This window comes from Pseudochaenichthys georgianus, chromosome 11 (assembly GCF_902827115.2).
Source record: "Pseudochaenichthys georgianus chromosome 11, fPseGeo1.2, whole genome shotgun sequence".
Lineage (NCBI taxonomy): Eukaryota > Metazoa > Chordata > Actinopteri > Perciformes > Channichthyidae > Pseudochaenichthys > Pseudochaenichthys georgianus.
In genome coordinates, this window is record NC_047513.1 from 3,030,477 (window position 1) to 3,049,563 (window position 19,087).

The 19,087-nt window shown below is 42.4% G+C and overlaps 1 protein-coding gene across 1 annotated transcript in view; it reads left to right on the top strand.

The window, feature by feature from the left end:
- The window catches only part of sh3bp5lb (SH3-binding domain protein 5-like, b), a 52,354-nt gene extending 34,448 nt beyond the window's left edge, over positions 1 to 17,906 (top strand). The window contains 3 exon segments of the mRNA XM_034094388.2: positions 7,189 to 7,362; positions 16,574 to 16,855; positions 16,857 to 17,906. Coding sequence (XP_033950279.1) covers positions 7,189 to 7,362; positions 16,574 to 16,855; positions 16,857 to 17,135 — 735 coding nt within the window. The 3' untranslated portion in view covers positions 17,136 to 17,906.
- The last annotated feature ends 1,181 nt before the right edge of the window (positions 17,907 to 19,087 follow it).

Genomic DNA, 19,087 nt, shown 5'->3' on the forward strand with positions numbered 1-19,087 from the left:
GTACATCCATCATTTCCCCAGTACACACTTCAGTGAAATGAAGTGTTTTCTCTCCATCTTTCAGTCCTAAAAGAAACAGAATCTTCATGTTTTAGTTTGAGCTCCACATTCTGCAAACAGCCACCTCCTGTGGGAGTGAAATATCATCAAGCAGATTAGATACGGTTTCCCCTTTTGTGCAATGTTAGGAAACCTCTCATTTCACACATTATTATCACACAAAAATAATGTGTTAGTCCAAAACATGCTTGATTAGTCATCGTTTTAAATCATGCAGTTGCACTGATCAGGTGCAGACATACACTCACTCACACTCACACTGTCAGGTTGTAAAGTCAGGTTTGGTCAGGTTCACCGCAGAGTCAGTCATTGACAGTGCCTTCCCAAGTTACCCTGTCGGTCAGTTGGTCTCAGTCTTTTTGGCCATGTGTCTTGCTCTGCAGAGACTTTGATGTTCCAGCACAGGCCAGCATCCTCCATCCATAAAAATCTGTATATATGGAGCGCCATCATTTATTAATTCACAATTACAACTATAATGTTCAAGATATCTCCAACCCCTCCTTGCTGTTTCCCACATTCCCTGAAAAGTGTCTAGCCAAAAAAAATGTCACTTCCTTATTGTACTATTACTATTACTGCAATTCATTTACACCTAATTAGTATTAAAATGACTAATAGATCTATTTCAGAAACATGTGTACATCACTATCTTGTGTCAAAACATTACTAGGATCTGTAAAGATCTGCTATGTATTCCATAACTCATTCTATCAATTTATCTTCAATTCTGGTGCACTTAAATAACAATGTTACCCTCTTTAACAGTGCGTGGAACTCTGGGTGTCTGAACATGAAACCAGTACCTCAAATTGAAATACTATATTTTGTTTAGAACCAGCTTTCCCTTCAACATGACCTATATAAATAAATATTTATCTGATCTCATAGAGCTGTTACTAAAACTCTCCCTTTGAACTGATCAATACTGTAACAAATTAAAACACTACCAAATTCACCCACGAATAAAAAGTCCAGTGCATACTTCCTTCATGCTCCCCCTTTTCCTATCAGTGTGTTTTAGACTGATTTTCCACTTCACTTTAATAGTTCTCCTCTTTTCCGCTATTTTTATTTACCAATTGACTAATTTATGGTCAATACATCTTCTTATCTTCACTTATTTATATTTATCTTTTGTTCACGCTAACAATGGTATAACAACCACACGTCTTCAATTCTGGTCCACCTAAAAATCAATGTTAAACTCTTTAGCAGTGTGTGGAACCCTGGATGTCCGAACATGCAAACAATTACTTCCTCCTTTATCAAGGATTTAAAAACAGAAGTCATTTCATATTTCCTATGGTAATAACTATGCTACAATGGTGAAATCAATTATTTAGATTGGAATACGATATCTGGCTTGGCACCAGCTCTCCCTTTAACATTATCCATACAGATAAAGATTTGTCTTATAGAGTGGTTCCTAAAACTATCCCACTACCTTATTCACACGTGAATAAAAAATGTCAAAGAATATTTTGTTAACATGATGAAAAGATTGAAGAATATGGTTGTACTCTGAACCCTCAGTGTGTTCTCATTTTACTCTAATAGTTTACTGCTATTTTTAATTTAATAAATCTTTCTGTCTTTACGTATTTATGCTTTAAATGTGCGTTTTGTGAATAAGTGTGTTTATGTGTAAACTCACTCATTCCCGTTTTCCTTTTCTCCTCCTCTGGTTTTCTCAAGCCGTGACCCCGGCCGCCTCACTTCTAATCGACCATGCCAACTCCTCTGATTCTGTGTTCTCTTCAGTCCATCAGCTGTAACTTCATCAGCTGTAACTCTTTTAGGCAGCCATTGGCCCAGTTACATCTGCATGCCCCATCATGCTAATGTTCTTGCACTGCTTTGCATTTCATCTCCTCCTTTACAGTCTCCCTGCTGTTTTTATGGAGGGCGGATTCTGCTCTCATGTCCCACACTTTGCTCTTGTGCTCAGCTTGGAACTTCATGGTCCCGTCTGAGGGACTGATGAGCGTAGATCTCTGCCTGTCAGCATGCTGTTTGGATCTGGATGCCACAGGTGGAGATAGTTCTGGCTGCAGTCTTGTTGTTGTTGTTTCAGCTCTGGTTCTCTGTCTGTTCGATGAAGAAGGAGGAGTCTCCTGTTGGGTTAGGTCTTTTGTCTGCTTGGAGGGTCGGGATCGTAGCCTTTTCTAACTCAGAGGGGGAGTCCAGGTCTCGGGACGCATTACCTATAAAAAATCTAGCACACTGAGGTTAAATAAATCCAACCCTTTCCACTCTGACTCTTTCTAATCATACTATCTGTCTTAATTGTTAAATGCCATCTAAACAACATAATTGATGTCTACTAATGATATCACAAAAACTCACTCTAAAAATTGTTTCATCCATTGCTACATATTTACCCACATAACTCTTTCAGGAAACCATTTTCTCCTATACATTGAAAAACGTACATGTTTCCAGCATCACATATTCCACACACTACGAAAGAACATCTACATATTTTCTCCAATATTTTAAGCTAGTTTCTATAGCAAGATTATCATGTGTGACATAATAATCAGATGTCTTGTTTGCTAACCAAGAATATTAAACTTTAAATCTCTTTGGCCAGTTGAAGTCCTGCTTACTTCATCTTTAAACTCTTCTTTAATTTGAAACCAAAAAAGGTCTTCCTTCTCCACCATGATCCTATCTCTATATCAAAGTCCAGACAAACTGATGATTTATCTCTATAAACCATGAGGAATGACTCATAAAACACTATTCTCCCTTACTTCAGTTCTAAATCAAATGAGCCAGACAGGAAACCCCCTCTAACCACTTGAAATTGTTTATCTAAGTTGTGTTACAAGCAGGTTAGATCTGTAATGAATTAAAATCAATATTTAAGGACGTAATATAAGTTAAATATATTGTTAAGCTAATTACTGTTTTATTGTGAAGGCCTCTCTGGCGAACAGCGGCCTTTGGCTTTTATTTTGAAAGGCCGTTCCGGAACAGCGACAATCGTTCTAATGCATTAACTATAGTCGTGAAAGAGACAAGGAGGGGGAAGGCGTGTGGAAGCAAGCAATGAACTGAAAATGCCACCAATCCTGTTTTAACGTGATGGCGTACATTGAAAACCGAAGCGGGCATAAGCACCCCTGTCATAACTGACAAGTGTTCAAAAACCTTTCTGCTTATCCCTTAGGCTACTACTTTTTGTTTTATTCATAACCTAAAAATACAATTGTGATGAATAGCTTGCTTTTGTACCATTACATTTACCAACATAAAACAAGGTCTGTACTAATCAACAATGACAACCTACAGACAGCTCATTTATTTAAATATACGCAATATATTGACTTCGCTTTTATTTATCTGACTCAATTAACGTGCTTCCCCCCCTTTCAGCCACTAGATGGCAGCAGCAGAGCACAAATGAGCTTCACTCTTCTGAGCGAATGTCTGATTACCACAGACAATCGGTCACACAGGTTATTCAGGTAAAAATCACACAGATTTATTCCCCGTACAGTTTGTCTAGCTTGATAACGTGCTTCATATGTCGTCACGCAGGACTCTCTGTCTACCTTGCGATCAACGTTATGTTTACGTCAGCCTTTCAAATTAATTTTTACAGACAAGGGAAACGAGAGCTGGTCTCGTCACAATGTAGGTGACGTTAGCGCTCTCTCCCAAGGATTTAACATATAACAGTCCGCTGACACTTTCGCTTATTTGGTCTTAGACTGTTATTTACCCCCAGTTTTAAACGGCGGCTCGATCTGAAAATATCGAGCGTCCAGGTTTCGTCGTGTAGGAATCACACCTCACCACCCACGAACTGCACCGCTTCCACGCCACTTCAGGAATAAACTACCTGAGATCCACGCTAACTGCTTTATATCTCGTCACGCAGGACTCTCTGTACCTTGCGATCAACGTTCACATGTTTTATATAACTTTCCTAACATGGTACAATATGCATCGTATATTCCATTTAAACGTTTTGTTTTTAAAAACCAAAAAAAAAACGTGAAACGCCTACAGACAATCCTAACGTTTTTTACCTTATTGGTGGTTGCAGGGCCCTGCTTGATTGTCTGAGACGTCTAAAAGTGTTTGTTCCCGACCCATGCGGTCGTCTGAATCCTTCCACAGCTCTGTTTATTCAGGTACGTCGAGATCACCATTTGTTAGGAGATTTAAATGATAACTAGGCCGCATTTCCAAATCTCCTCGCGTCCCTAAACAAGCTGTTATCTTACATGAAGGAAATCCAGAGCATACACTTAACCGTTAAACAATAATCCACTTTAATGGTAATATAACAATGCATTACAATCAAATACAGTACAAAAAAAATACAGATCTGTGGGATCCCACATTTACCTGATACTCACGTGAGCCAGCGAGAGGAGAGAGAGAGAGCACACAGCGGGGTTCCTGTCTAAATACCTCGCTGACCAAAGGAGGAGTTATCTGCGCCTCCTTTCCAGACCAGTGATTGGCTGCCCAAATTATTATCAACACCTCACATCTTAAATTCCCCAATCCCAGTGGCTTAGCTTCATTATCACAGGAATGACTGTATGTTAACTCCTGACCTTCCCCCTCTTCCTTTGTCCTCAAAAAACCAAATGTTCACAGGCCCCAAAAACAGTTCACAGTTTTCTTACCCAAATCATTTTCCCTTTTTAAGCATCTTGATAGTTTACTAACATGAATACATACAAATATTTCCTCACAATATACACACATCTTATTGTGAGGTTGATTTCACATACACTACTTCGACGTTAGCTTGTCTACATACTTGAGCATAGCCAATTTAAATTAACCTTAGCTGCATACAGTTCTACCTACATAATAAAATATCTCTAAGTTACAAGGATGTAACCTTATTTTATCAACCTCAAACAGAAGCCATTTGTTCAACAGTATTATACCACTTAACGCTTAACACTTGTCTATTTCGTTTTAACCTTTATATATACAGTCTATGATTTTAACTTGGAGGCTACGATTAGCATCGTTAGCACTGATGTAGCTACCACTAGCTTACATGCTAACCCAAGCCTTGCCATTCATTACGTAGCTGATTAAAATCATTAACACATAAATAAAGCACTCGAATTTCACTTACCGCATTCATTCACCGTCTGTTTTAACCGCAGAGCGAGTCACAATAGTCCGATATATAAGCATGAAGAACAAACAGCCACAGCCGGCTTCAAGTTGTGTTTCCTGGATGAGCTGAGCAGGCAGAGTCCCTCTAGCTTCACGGAGCAGCTAGCAGAGAGACAAGAAGCTAGCAGCAGCAGTCACTTGACAGAGCCGTCACTCAATGTGACCACGCCTTAATTTATGCACAAACTTTAAGACCTAATATAAATAAAAGTGTCGCGTTAGAAAACAATTCACTCACAGATTCATAATCATGAAGGTGGAATCTAACTATATCGATAATAAAATGTATGGAGCCAGGGGTAGGAACATGTTTTTTTCTGCTGTAAAATTGGGCATTTTAACATGGGGGTCTATGAAAATTGCTCCTTTCTGCAGCCATCGCCTATCGGCCAATATATGAACTGCAGGGTGTGGCACTTCCGTATTGGCGTCCCGGCTCTTCCCCAGAGTTTGCCGCTTGAGCAATACCCAAGGCCGTAGACATATGCCACGGGAAAGAGACAGTGAGAGGAGAAAATGATGAACTGTGTCGAAGGTTGAATACCTAAGCTAATTATTCCCTAACAGATCCCAAAAGGGATGGTCTGGTCAGGTACCCCCATAATGCAATAAAGACAAGCATGTGTGTGTGTAAAATGTATATTAGGATGTTTTATATTATGTTCTTACTATTTTATTGTTTTTATATGAAAAGGATAACTCTTTGAAAAAATATGATGAAGTTGAATTTATATCTTACGTATGTGTGTCTTTTTATGATGATGATGATGTGGATCTTGCAGATCAAATTGACTATGCTATCTTACACATGGTATTGTAAGTGTATCATGTAGGGTTGGATTCACAGTAGTCTGGTTCCAGTCTTGACTCGGTCTTGCCCTGCCTTGGTCTTGACTTGGACTCAACCTCTTAAGGTCTTGACTTGGTCTCGACCTCTTAAAGTCTTTGTCTTGACTTGGTCTCGACCTCTTAAAGTCTTGGTCTTGACCTCTTAAAGTCATGATCTTGTCTTGGTCTTGCTACTCTCCGGTCTTGGTAATGTCTTGGTCTCAGATAAAGTGGTCTTGACTACAAGACTATCTCTAGGTTAATTTATATACTGTCCACATGAGCTTTAGTCTGCATTCTGACCGGCTGATATGATTTGATACTCTTTGTAGCTCTTCATAGCAGGGGTCTTCGACACCACAAGACAAGTGGGGTTTGTCATTTGATCATTTAGACGTTCTGTATCACTCCGCCATCCGCTTCGCCACCAATGCCCCCTACAGGACACACCACTGTGACCTGTACTCTCTGGCTAACTGGCCCTCTCTTGAGACCACACGCAACATACACTGGCTGATGTTTGTTTACAAAACACTCCTAGGCCTCACTCCCTTCTACCTCACACAATTACTGCAACTCCGCACACCCCCAACGCACAACACCCGGTCAGCTACAAGCATCCTGCTAAAGATCCCCAAAGCCCATACATCCTTTGGCCGCTCCGCCTTTCAGTTTGCAGCGGCAGATAGCTGGAATACCGTTCAAAAAACATTACAAATGAAAACCTTTGTCTCCCCCCGCACCTTCAATGTCACTATTATTGACACCCTGGTGCACACATGCAGCTGCTTTGCCTGATGCTGATTTTAATGACTGATTGAACCACAGCAATATTGTTTTAGAGTTTTTATATGTTTAACTGCTATGCCTGTCATCTTTGCTCTATGTGTTTGTGTTGTCTCCTGGGTTCTGTAGTGCCCGGAGTGTGTCTTTTTATTTCCTCCCAAACCCCATCCCCTCAGGAAGCCTTTGCCTCCTGTCAGGTCATCATTGTAAATAAGAATTTGTTCTTAATTGATTTTCCTGGATAAATTGTGTCATCCCGCTGTGTTCCTGCTCTCAGTCATTAGAATACCTTTAATCGCCCCACAGAGGGGACATTTACATAAATATGATATAATATCTTCTGTTCCTCAGGTGAACGAGGCGGAGGAGGAGCGGCTCCGCAGCGAGCGGGAGCACCAGCGCGTCACGCAGCTCTGCCAGGATGCCGAGGCCCGGGTCCAGACGCTGCAGAAAGCCCTGAAGAAGGTCATCGTCAAATCCAAGCCTTACTTTGAACTCAAGGCTCAGTTCAACCACATTCTGGAGGTGTGTAGCAGCCATGAGCATTTATCATTTGTTACAACATCACACACACACACACACACACACACACACACACACACACACACACACACACACACACACACACACACACACACACACACACACACACACACACACACACACACACACACACACACACACACACACACACACACACACACACACACACACACACACACACACACACACCATGTGTTCATACGGTGAGCCAGCAGCTGATCATGTTCCTTTCTGACCATGAATCAGTTGGGACTACACATGACTCAGCAGCTTTTTTGCTGATGTACTTTACCTGTGGCTAGTTCTAGCTGCAGAGTCTGCAAAATGTGTCACAGAGGATATCATTATCTTAACATGCACACATTTGTGGATCTGAGGCATTAGAAACTGCTGGTGAAAGCATTCAACCTTCACTGACTTTCATTTGAATTCTGAAAATCTAACATTTTGCCCGCAGCTTTGCAGATACTTCCAGTTGCTTCCATTTTCCAATAAAACTTTGTGAGGGTCAAGTTGAGAGATTGGAACCAAAATATGGGCTAGATAAACACAGAGCAGATTGTGGAGAGCTTTGAGGGTTTCCTGCTGATGTTTATCTGTTTTTCATATATAGTTCTATCTTACTAGCTGTTAAGGCCTGTGGCATCCTCAGCTGTTCAATTAGCTGACACAGCGGTATTTGTAAGCTGTTGTTTCCTATCACCAACCCAACATTTCTCAATAAGAGAGAAAGAGTGGAAATGCTTCCAGTCCCTTTGAAGTGTTTCTTATATTGTGTTGTTCAGGGTTCCCGCGGGGTCTTAAAAAGTCTTACATTTGATAATATGAATTTAAGGCCTTAAATATGACCAAAAAAATAAGAAAGGTCTTAAATATGATTTAGAAGGTCTTAAAAATGATCGGATTTGAAAGGTACTTTTGTGTTGCGATCACGTCTAAATGTGTTTTGGGGGAAATGTCCGGGATGCAAAGTAACCAGTACGTAATAGCCTTTCAGTTCCCCCCAACAATTTGTATTGAAATAAATCAACATGGAACCAGTAATCACTAACTTTGTTTCCCCCGGGCCCTTATCGAAGAACACCCAGCTAGTAACCTAGCAACCAAGCTAGCAGCAGTCAGAAACTATCTTCGAATCTATTTACAAACAAATATGGGGAAGTGTAAGTTCAATTTGGTTGGAAAACATCGACTTTAGTGCTTGGTTGAAACCAGTGGAGGGGAACGTGTTTGAAGCCCGCTGCACCTTTTGCAAAAAAATATATATATTTATTATATTATATATATAATAGCGTTTGTTTTGCTAATGTAGCGTTAGCTAGTGCAGCAGCGGCTAGATCCCCTCCTGGGTTTTAGGCAGCGGAAGTGACGTAATCTGCCACCCAGGACAAGAGACGAGCATATTAAATGTATTATTTTCGGTTGTGTATTTGTGTTTCCAGGTATAACATTTAAGTTATAACAATCATAACTTGTGGATTATTTTCATTATGGTATTTGAGTTTGTTTCAGATTAACTTTTGTATTTGATGTTGCAATTTAATTTCTCCAAGAGAGACAAAAAAAATCCCTAAAAGATCTGACCAGTATTTATATCCTAAATGTTCTTTGGGTTTTATCCACAAATGCAACACAAATAAGAACTCTAAGTTATTATTTTATAATCAAACCATTATTATTTAAATGTAAGTATATTTCATACATTTTAATGTTGTTATAGAGTAAAAAGTGAATACAAGGGTAGCTTTAGTAACATTGTGCTGCAACACATCGATCAGCAGCTCAGGTCGATCAGAAGCTCAGGTCGATCCGCAGCTCAGGTCGATCCGCAGCTCAGGTCGATCAGAAGCTCAGGTCGATCAGAAGCTCAGGTGGATCAGAAGCTCAGGTCGATCAGCAGCTCAGGTCGATCAGAAGCTCAGGTCGATCAGAAGCTCAGGTCGATCAGCAGCTCAGGTCGATCAGCAGCTCAGGTCGATCAGCAGCTCAGGTCGATCAGCAGCTCAGGTCGATCAGAAGCTCAGGTCGATCCGCAGCTCAGGTCGATCAGAAGCTCAGGTCGATCAGCAGCTCAGGTCGATCAGAAGCTCAGGTCGATCAGAAGCTCAGGTCGATCCGCAGCTCAGGTCGATCAGAAGCTCAGGTCGATCAGCAGCTCAGGTCGATCAGCAGCTCAGGTCGATCAGAAGCTCAGGTCGATCAGCAGCTCAGGTCGATCAGCAGCTCAGGTCGATCCGCAGCTCAGGTCGATCAGAAGCTCAGGTCGATCCGCAGCTCAGGTCGATCCGCAGCTCAGGTCGATCAGAAGCTCAGGTCGATCAGCAGCTCCGGTCGATCAGCAGCTCAGGTCGATCAGCAGCTCAGGTCGATCAGCAGCTCAGGTCGATCAGCAGCTCAGGTCGATCAGCAGCTCAGGTCGATCAGCAGCTCAGGTCGATCAGAAGCTCAGGTCGATCAGCAGCTCAGGTCGATCAGCAGCTCAGGTCGATCAGCAGCTCAGGTCGATCAGAAGCTCAGGTCGATCAGCAGCTCAGGTCGATCAGCCCCCGACAGCACGGCAGGAGAGACAGCAATCCAGAGTCCGACAGAGCAGCAGCTCAGGCAGAGAGCAAACAATCCAGTCGCAGCGAGGCACCGGCACAAAATGACGCAAAACAGCCCAAGCACTTTTAAAAGCTTTTAAAACGTTTTAAAAGCACAGCAGACCAATTTAAAACAGGTCTAAAAAGCTAAATAAAAATGATAAAATGTCAGTATGCACAAGAGGTAGTCAATGCCAAAAACCCGAGAATGAGACAAACACTAACTGAGACAGAGACAGAAACAAATTAAAGTGCTGCCATCTTGGAACACACGATGGCAGCCCACTGCTCCTAAGACTAGGATGGGTGAAATGCAGAGAAATCGTTTGCTTACATAGTACCTGTACTGTGAAAAAGGACGTATGTGTAGTGATACTCAATAAGATGGCTGATGGTGTGTGTCGTGGCTCGGTAGCTCCTGATTCAAACCACCGGCCTCGACTAAAACCTACAATATACAAGACTGTTGACGGCCTAGTTATTGTAGAGGATGAGTTACTCAACTTCCTGGCGGTTAAAATTAAAACTATGACCCAGGACGAGCTAGTCCTTGTAGCCTCTAACACCTTTGATTCCGAATGGATCGAGACTTCTAAAAAGACGTTGTTTGAACTCTGTCCTGAAACCAAGCAGCGGTGTGTGGCCTTTAAAGGCAACCAGAAGGATGCAAACAATATCAAAAGCTGCCTAAAAGTGCGAAATGAATGCGGTGAAAACATCCCCCGTTTTGTCTCCCACTACCTGGATGAGCTGCCGCCTGTTACGTTTAACAACCTGGATGTGTCCAACCTGCTGAGCAAGATGGAGCGACTGCACAGCGAGGTTTGCGCATTAAGACACGTAGTGGAAGTTCAGGCAGATATCGGTGAGGACCTGCGTGCTGTGGCTGTGACCATGGACAGCAGAGTTGCTGCCGTAGAACGCCAGTTGGAGCCGAGTCATGGTGGAGGACTGGCTGTACCGAGTGACGCTGAAACTGCCTGTGGGAGCGCTCAGGGTGATGGCCAGGATGGTGCGGTGTCGGTGAAGGATGCGAGCCCCCCCGGCTCTTCTACTGATGTACATCCCAACTGTGTTGACCCGGTTGCTGGAACTGCGGTAAATTCGCAAGTATGGAGTCAAGTTGTGAAACGGGGCCGAGGTCGGAGGAATAGGGCCGAGGGCCAGTCTGCCTTATCCAAACAGCTTGTTGGGAAACCTGAACGGAGCATGTCTAAGCCTATTGTTGGCACTGCTGCACAAGGGAATATAAAAGTGATCCGTACGAAGTTGGTGAGTGTTTTTGCTACCAAATTCTCGCCAGACCTTGACGCTGAGACACTGTCCGAATATCTAACTGAACAACTCGGCCGTGATGTTAACTGTCACCGTATTGACACTGCGAGCAACAGATATAGCTCGTTTAAAGTGTGTGCTGTATGAGGCATCAATGTCAGATCACATTCCTTTTGTAATGTCACTAGATTGTGATAGTCTCCCTGAGATGTCTCAGGAGGTTACAAATGCCTGTACAACTAAAGTGGACTGGTCCAAGCTCACAAATGAGGATAGGCTATTGTACTATGGGAGAACTGATGTCCTATTGAGTGATGTATATCTACCCAAAGGGGCAGCTCTGTGTGTTGATGTGGGTTGTAATGAAAGCTCTCACCGTGGAGACCTCTGTAACATGTATGATTGTACTGTGGGAGCTGTATGGGAGGCCAGTAGACCGGGCTGTACCTACTCTAGGAAGAGACACAACGTCAAGCCAGGGTGGAATAAACATGTGGCTGATCAATACGCTGAAGCCAAGAATGCTTTTGGGGCCTGGGTCCGGGCAGGAAGGCCCAGAGAGGGGCCTGTCCTGGATCTCAAAAAGCGTACAAATGCTAGATATAAATATGCAGTTCGTTATGTCAACAAACATACAGAAACATTGAGAGCGGACTCTATGGCTGAAAAGCTCCTTCATAATGATGTGACTGGCTTCTGGAAGGAGGTGAGAGCTCTGAACAGGGCCAGTACGTCGTTACCGTGTACCATAGAGGGAGTATCTGGAGCCCATAACATAGCTGAGTTGTGGAGGCAACATTACTCTACTATACTTAATGGTGTTAAAACTGACCCCTACAAAGTTGTTGTGTTGTGAAAAGTGACGCAGTGGGAATCACAGCTCAAGAGGTTTATGGAGCAATTGCACAGCTAGCTGATAACAAAGCATGCGGCTCTGACCGAATCACTGCAGAGCACCTTAAACTGGCAAGCCCGAAGGTTGCAGTTCTTCTTGCCATTTGTTTTACCGGCCTCATGACTCATGGTGTGTCGCCAGACTCCATGTTGACTGTTACTTTGGTCCCTGTCATTAAGGACAAAGCGGGCAAGGTAACTATAGAGACCAATTGCTCTAGCCAGTGTGTTATCCAAAGTCCTGGAAATAGTTGTGTTAGATAGACTATGTTCTTATTTATGTACCTCAGATAACCAGTTTGGCTTCAAGGCTAAGCATGGTACTGAGCTATGCATCTATGCTTTGAAGGAAATGGTAGAAACATATAGACAGAATTCCAGAATTCCACTGTTCTGATTGGTTTCATTGATGCCTCTAAGCAGTGGCGACTGGTCATTAGAACCTCACTGCAGAAGCTATAGACATCTAAGTTTTTTGTGCCCCACCACTTTTGTACATATAAAAACGCCACTGCCTCGAAGGCTTTTGACCGAGTTAACCATCATAAACTGTTTTTATAATGGAGACAAAGGGGTGTGCCCAACAGTATAATTAAGATCCTGGCTTATTGGTATGCCAACCAGAGCATGCGGATCAAATGGGGGAATGTAGTCTCGGCGCCATTTGGTGTTGGTAATGGAGTCCGCCAGGGGGGGCTCCTCTCACCATGCCTTTTTAATATCTATATGAATGATCTATCAGATGATTAAGTGTCTGTAAAACAGGGTGTGTGATTGGTAATGTGATTGTAAACCATCTTATGTATGCCGACGATCTGGCAGTTGTTTCTCCTAGCAGTGCTGGATTTCAACAGTTGCTAAATGTTTGTTCTGATTACGGAGTCAAATTTGACGTTAAATACAATGCTAAGAAGAGCGCTGTAATGATCTGCAGAGCAACAGGTGATAAGAACCTTTGTTTTCCAACATTCTACCTGTCAGGACAGGTGCTGTCTGTTTGCTGTAACACTAAGTATCTGCTGTCTGGTTGCTGTAACACTAAGTATCTGCTGTCTGTTTGCTGTAACACTAAGTATCTGCTGTCTGTTTGCTGTAACACTAAGTATCTGCTGTCTGTTTGCTGTAACACTAAGTATCTGCTGTCTGTTTGCTGTAACACTAAGTACCTGCTGTCTGTTTGCTGTAACACTAAGTACCTGCTGTCTGTTTGCTGTAACACTAAGTATCTGCTGTCTGTTTGCTGTAACACTAAGTATCTGCTGTCTGTTTGCTGTAACACTAAGTACCTGCTGTCTGTTTGCTGTAACACTAAGTACCTGCTGTCTGTTTGCTGTAACACTAAGTACCTGCTGTCTGTTTGCTGTAACACTAAGTACCTGCTGTCTGTTTGCTGTAACACTAAGTACCTGCTGTCTGTTTGCTGTAACACTAAGTATCTGCTGTCTGTTTGCTGTAACACTAAGTATCTGCTGTCTGTTTGCTGTAACACTAAGTACTGTATCTGCTGTCTGTTTGCTGTAACACTAAGTACCTGCTGTCTGTTTGCTGTAACACTAAGTACCTGCTGTCTGTTTGCTGTAACACTAAGTATCTGCTGTCTGTTTGCTGTAACACTAAGTACCTGCTGTCTGTTTGCTGTAACACTAAGTATCTGCTGTCTGTTTGCTGTAACACTAAGTATCTGCTGTCTGTTTGCTGTAACACTAAGTACTGTATCTGCTGTCTGTTTGCTGTAACACTAAGTATCTGCTGTCTGTTTGCTGTAACATTAAGTATCTGCTGTCTGTTTGCTGTAACACTAAGTATCTGCTGTCTGTTTGCTGTAACACTAAGTATCTGCTGTCTGTTTGCTGTAACACTAAGTACCTGTCGTCTGTTTGCTGTAACACTAAGTATCTGCTGTCTGTTTGCTGTAACACTAAGTACCTGCTGTCTGTTTGCTATAACACTAAGTATCTGCTGTCTGTTTGCTGTAACACTAAGTATCTGCTGTCTGTTTGCTGTAACACTAAGTATCTGCTGTCTGTTTGCTGTAACACTAAGTATCTGCTGTCTGTTTGCTGTAACACTAAGTACCTGCTGTCTGTTTGCTGTAACCCTAAGTACCTGCTGTCTGTTTGCTGTAACACTAAGTATCTGCTGTCTGTTTGCTGTAACACTAAGTACCTGTCGTCTGTTTGCTGTAACACTAAGTACCTGCTGTCTGTTTGCTGTAACACTAAGTATCTGCTGTCTGTTTGCTGTAACATTAAGTATCTGCTGTCTGTTTGCTGTAACACTAAGTACCTGCTGTCTGTTTGCTGTAACATTAAGTATCTGCTGTCTGTTTGCTGTAACACTAAGTATCTGCAGTCTGTTTGCTGTAACACTAAGTATCTGCTGTCTGTTTGCTGTAACACTAAGTATCTGCTGTCTGTTTGCTGTAACACTAATATCTGCTGTCTGTTTGCTGTAACACTAAGTACCTGCTGTCTGTTTGCTGTAACACTAAGTACCTGCTGTCTGTTTGCTGTAACACTAAGTATCTGCTGTCTGTTTGCTGTAACACTAAGTATCTGCTGTCTGTTTGCTGTAACACTAAGTATCTGCTGTCTGTTTGCTGTAACACTAAGTATCTGCTGTCTGTTTGCTGTAACCCTAAGTATCTGCTGTCTGTTTGCTGTAACACTAAGTATCTGCTGTCTGTTTGCTGTAACACTAAGTACCTGTCGTCTGTTTGCTGTAACACTAAGTATCTGCTGTCTGTTTGCTGTAACACTAAGTACCTGTCGTCTGTTTGCTGTAACACTAAGTATCTGCTGTCTGTTTGCTGTAACATTAAGTATCTGCTGTCTGTTTGCTATAACACTAAGTATCTGCTGTCTGTTTGCTGTAACACTAAGTATCTGCTGTCTGTTTGCTGTAACACTAAGTACCTGCTGTCTGTTTGCTGTAACCCTAAGTACCTGCTGTCTGTTTGCTGTAACACTAAGTATCTGCTGTCTGTTTGCTGTAACACTAAGTACCTGTCGTCTGTTTGCTGTAACACTAAGTATCTGCTGTCTGTTTGCTGTAACATTAAGTATCTGCTGTCTGTTTGCTGTAACACTAAGTACCTGCTGTCTGTTTGCTGTAACATTAAGTATCTGCTGTCTGTTTGCTGTAACACTAAGTATCTGCAGTCTGTTTGCTGTAACACTAAGTATCTGCTGTCTGTTTGCTGTAACATTAAGTATCTGCTGTCTGTTTGCTGTAACACTAATATCTGCTGTCTGTTTGCTGTAACACTAAGTACCTGCTGTCTGTTTGCTGTAACACTAAGTACCTGCTGTCTGTTTGCTGTAACACTAAGTATCTGCTGTCTGTTTGCTGTAACACTAAGTATCTGCTGTCTGTTTGCTGTAACACTAAGTATCTGCTGTCTGTTTGCTGTAACACTAAGTACCTGCTGTCTGTTTGCTGTAACACTAAGTATCTGCTGTCTGTTTGCTGTAACACTAAGTATCTGCTGTCTGTTTGCTGTAACCCTAAGTATCTGCTGTCTGTTTGCTGTAACACTAAGTATCTGCTGTCTGTTTGCTGTAACACTAAGTATCTGCTGTCTGTTTGCTGTAACACTAAGTATCTGCTGTCTGTTTGCTGTAACACTAAGTATCTGCTGTCTGTTTGCTGTAACACTAAGTACCTGCTGTCTGTTTGCTGTAACACTAAGTATCTGGGACACATCATCACAGATGAAATGGCTGATGATGATGACATGTATAGACAGTGGCGTGTCTTATATACACAAGCCAACATGTTGGCTAGAAAATTCTCTTGGTGTTCAGATAAGGTTAAGGTGAACCTCTTTAGAGCTTATTGCACTCCTCTCTATACTGCCCCCTTGTGGGTCAAGTATAAGAAAGCGAGCCTCCGGAAGCTCCAGGTTGCATATAATGACTGTTTGCGTATACTGCTTAGAAACCCCAGGTGGTGCAGTGCAGGTGAAATGTTCTGTAATGCATGAGTCGACACGTTCCATGCTCTTTTGAGAAATCTGATGTACAAATTCATCTGTCGATTGAATGTTTCTCATAACTCTGTCATTATGCTGCTGTCAAATCCGTGTCTCAGTGCTGTACGACCAGTCACCTCTGTGGTATAACTGCCTTTTTTAATTTATATTTGAGTATTGTATGTTTTGTAATAATGGACCAAGAGTCTCTTTAAATAAAGATGATGATGATGATGATGATGATGATGATGATGATGATGATGATGATGATGATGATGATGATGATGATGATGATGTGCAATGACAATAAAAGTGCACAAAAAAAAACCCCATGTTAAAGAAAATATAACACACAGCAGAGTATTTTTCCATACTTGAGAGCGTGCCTGGAGTCAGACTTTAAATAAAAGTAAAATTGAGAATAGAGAAGTGTGACTGTCTTGCTAACTTGCTGTTCACCTTTTTTCAGGAACACAAGGCCAGAGTAGTAGAGCTGGAGCAGCGCGTGGCGAAAGTGAAGTCCCGTTACTCTTTGGCCCTGCGGAACCTGGAGCAGATCAGCGAGCAGATCCACGCTCAGAGGGGCCGGCTGGCGGAGTGCGGGGGCCGCAGCTCTCCTGTGGGGGCCGAGGCCGAGGTCAGGGCTGTGGGGGGAATGGAGAGCACCTGGGCAGATGGGGAGAAAACCCGTCTGTGGGTGGAGAGGCACAGAGAGAGTGGCTGGGGCCAGAGGGAGCGGCAAGGGGGGGGGGCGCCCACCCTCAGAATGCATGTCCGTCATCAGCCTGCAGACCATCGCCTCGGACCTGGAGAAGTGTGACTCTGTGGAGCACCTGGGGGACATGAGTGACGCCGGGAGCGTGCCGGTGGGGGAGTGGGAGCGAGACAGGAAGCGTAATGAGGAACCGGTCAGTGGGGGGGCAGAGACAGGGGGGGCAGAGACAGGGGGGCCACAGCAGGAGAAGGAGGCCGTGGGCAAAGTGAAGCAGGACAGCCTCATCAAGCAGCACAGCAGGAGCATCAGTGTATGATGAGAGGAGGGGGCATCATGACGAGCTCATAGTGAGGATCAGAGAGGACATACGAGGGGGGAGACAGCACCCATACATCTCAACCCACCCCCCCATACATCTCTACCCAGCCCACCACCCTCACACTGATCCAGTCTGTTGCTCCTCATACAGAAATGTGAACAAAAGTGCATGAAACAAACAGCAGGCTGAGGACAACTACTAATCGTGGTAGAAACACTGAGAACACGTGCTTAACACATGCGCGTGGTCCCTACAGTGCATTTAAAAAAGGCTGCTCTATGTTTCAGCTGGTTTTTACTTTAGGGATGGATAAATGTGCCTCTTGTTTGAACGGTAAATCCAGTGTGTCATAACTAGATGTTTTGTTGTAGCTTTGGTCATCATTGCTATCAGTTGGGATAGAACATAGTGGGAACATGGAAACACGAACAATCAGATGGGATGTAATGCAGGTTCCCTAAACCCCCTAACTGGTGATCAAAGGGGTGATATCACCTGAAATAACTACTGGCGACTCTCCATATATTTTTGTAGATTACATTACAATACAATACATGTCATCTAGTTGAGGCTTTTATCAAAGTGACATTTCAACATACACTTCAATACCGTATACCTATACACTCATTGGCTTAGCATATCCCAGCTACCGTGACCATTTGTTCTTATAGTGCGTCTGACACATACCTCTGCAGTGTGGTGTGAGCAGGGGGGGTGGGTTCCCAACTGTCACCTAATTCACCTTCAGTTTGCAGGTCTGCATGCTACTTTCACCTGTATTCTCTTCCAAAGATGTTTGGGGGGGGGGGGGGGGGGCTTTGTTTCCCAACTGTCTGCTCGAGTTTCTTAATCTGTCTCGGCAATTAAATTGGGGAGTGATGTTGATCAAAACTATATCAAAAACAGAAGGAATACAAGTTACTATAAAGCATCATCTGGATAACCTACAAATGGAATACAAACATAAATCCTTATCTTCTATTAATAGATAAGTATTTGTATTTAAAATAATATGGCCAGATACGACATTTGCATTGCCTTATTGAGCAGCCTCAGCTGTATATATTGACTAGATATTTACTGATGAGGTCATAAACACAGTGCAGTATGTTGGGAGTATTGTCGGGCTTCACAGATATTAATTATAAGTGACTATTTTAACAGATTCATTAATACTGACTGGTTTTATATAAAACATTTTTTTTTGTTGGTCATATTGATCTGGTTTGGTCCGAGCAAACTGCTTAAATATTTTACTTTACGATGTAACTGACACACTTTCCATTTGTGAAGCTTGTTGCAAGATATTTGCATGAAACATCTATAAATCAATGTACTGTTACACATTGCATTGGAAGTGTGTGTCAATCTGTTAATACAAAACTATGTAGATAATGAACACACAACCATTCTTAGTGACAGGGGATTATGCACTAATGGAAACATAGTTAGAATGATAAAATATTGTTTCTGTCATCTTCAATTCTTCACTCTGGAACTTTGAAATAGCTATTTCCTTTTTGAGATTCCAATTCTATCACTTCATTATAAGAGTGATACAACTTTCTAACATCCATTTCTTCCAGTTTACTGCCATGGAACTGGAGGCCTTACCTCTCAAAGTATTCTAGGTATCTAAGATACTAGGTGTTGCACAGATAGCCATAGGTCGTGTCTAATAGCAAATGATAAGTTGGTGATTTATTTGATTGAAAGTGCCTATGAGTCCTTATGGTTCAAACATGCCAAACATGATTTAGCTAATAATGAATCCTAGAGTTGGATGATGACGAGTTATTCGTTTAGTGAAACTAGTTAACAGATGAATTCAACTGTAGTGGTCTGTAATTATTTTATTAAAAGTTGTATGTAAATTCAGGCTGTGACGGCATGATTATTGTGTATTCATTGTCTCCAGGTTAGTCACATGTTTTTTCAGGAAATGTGAT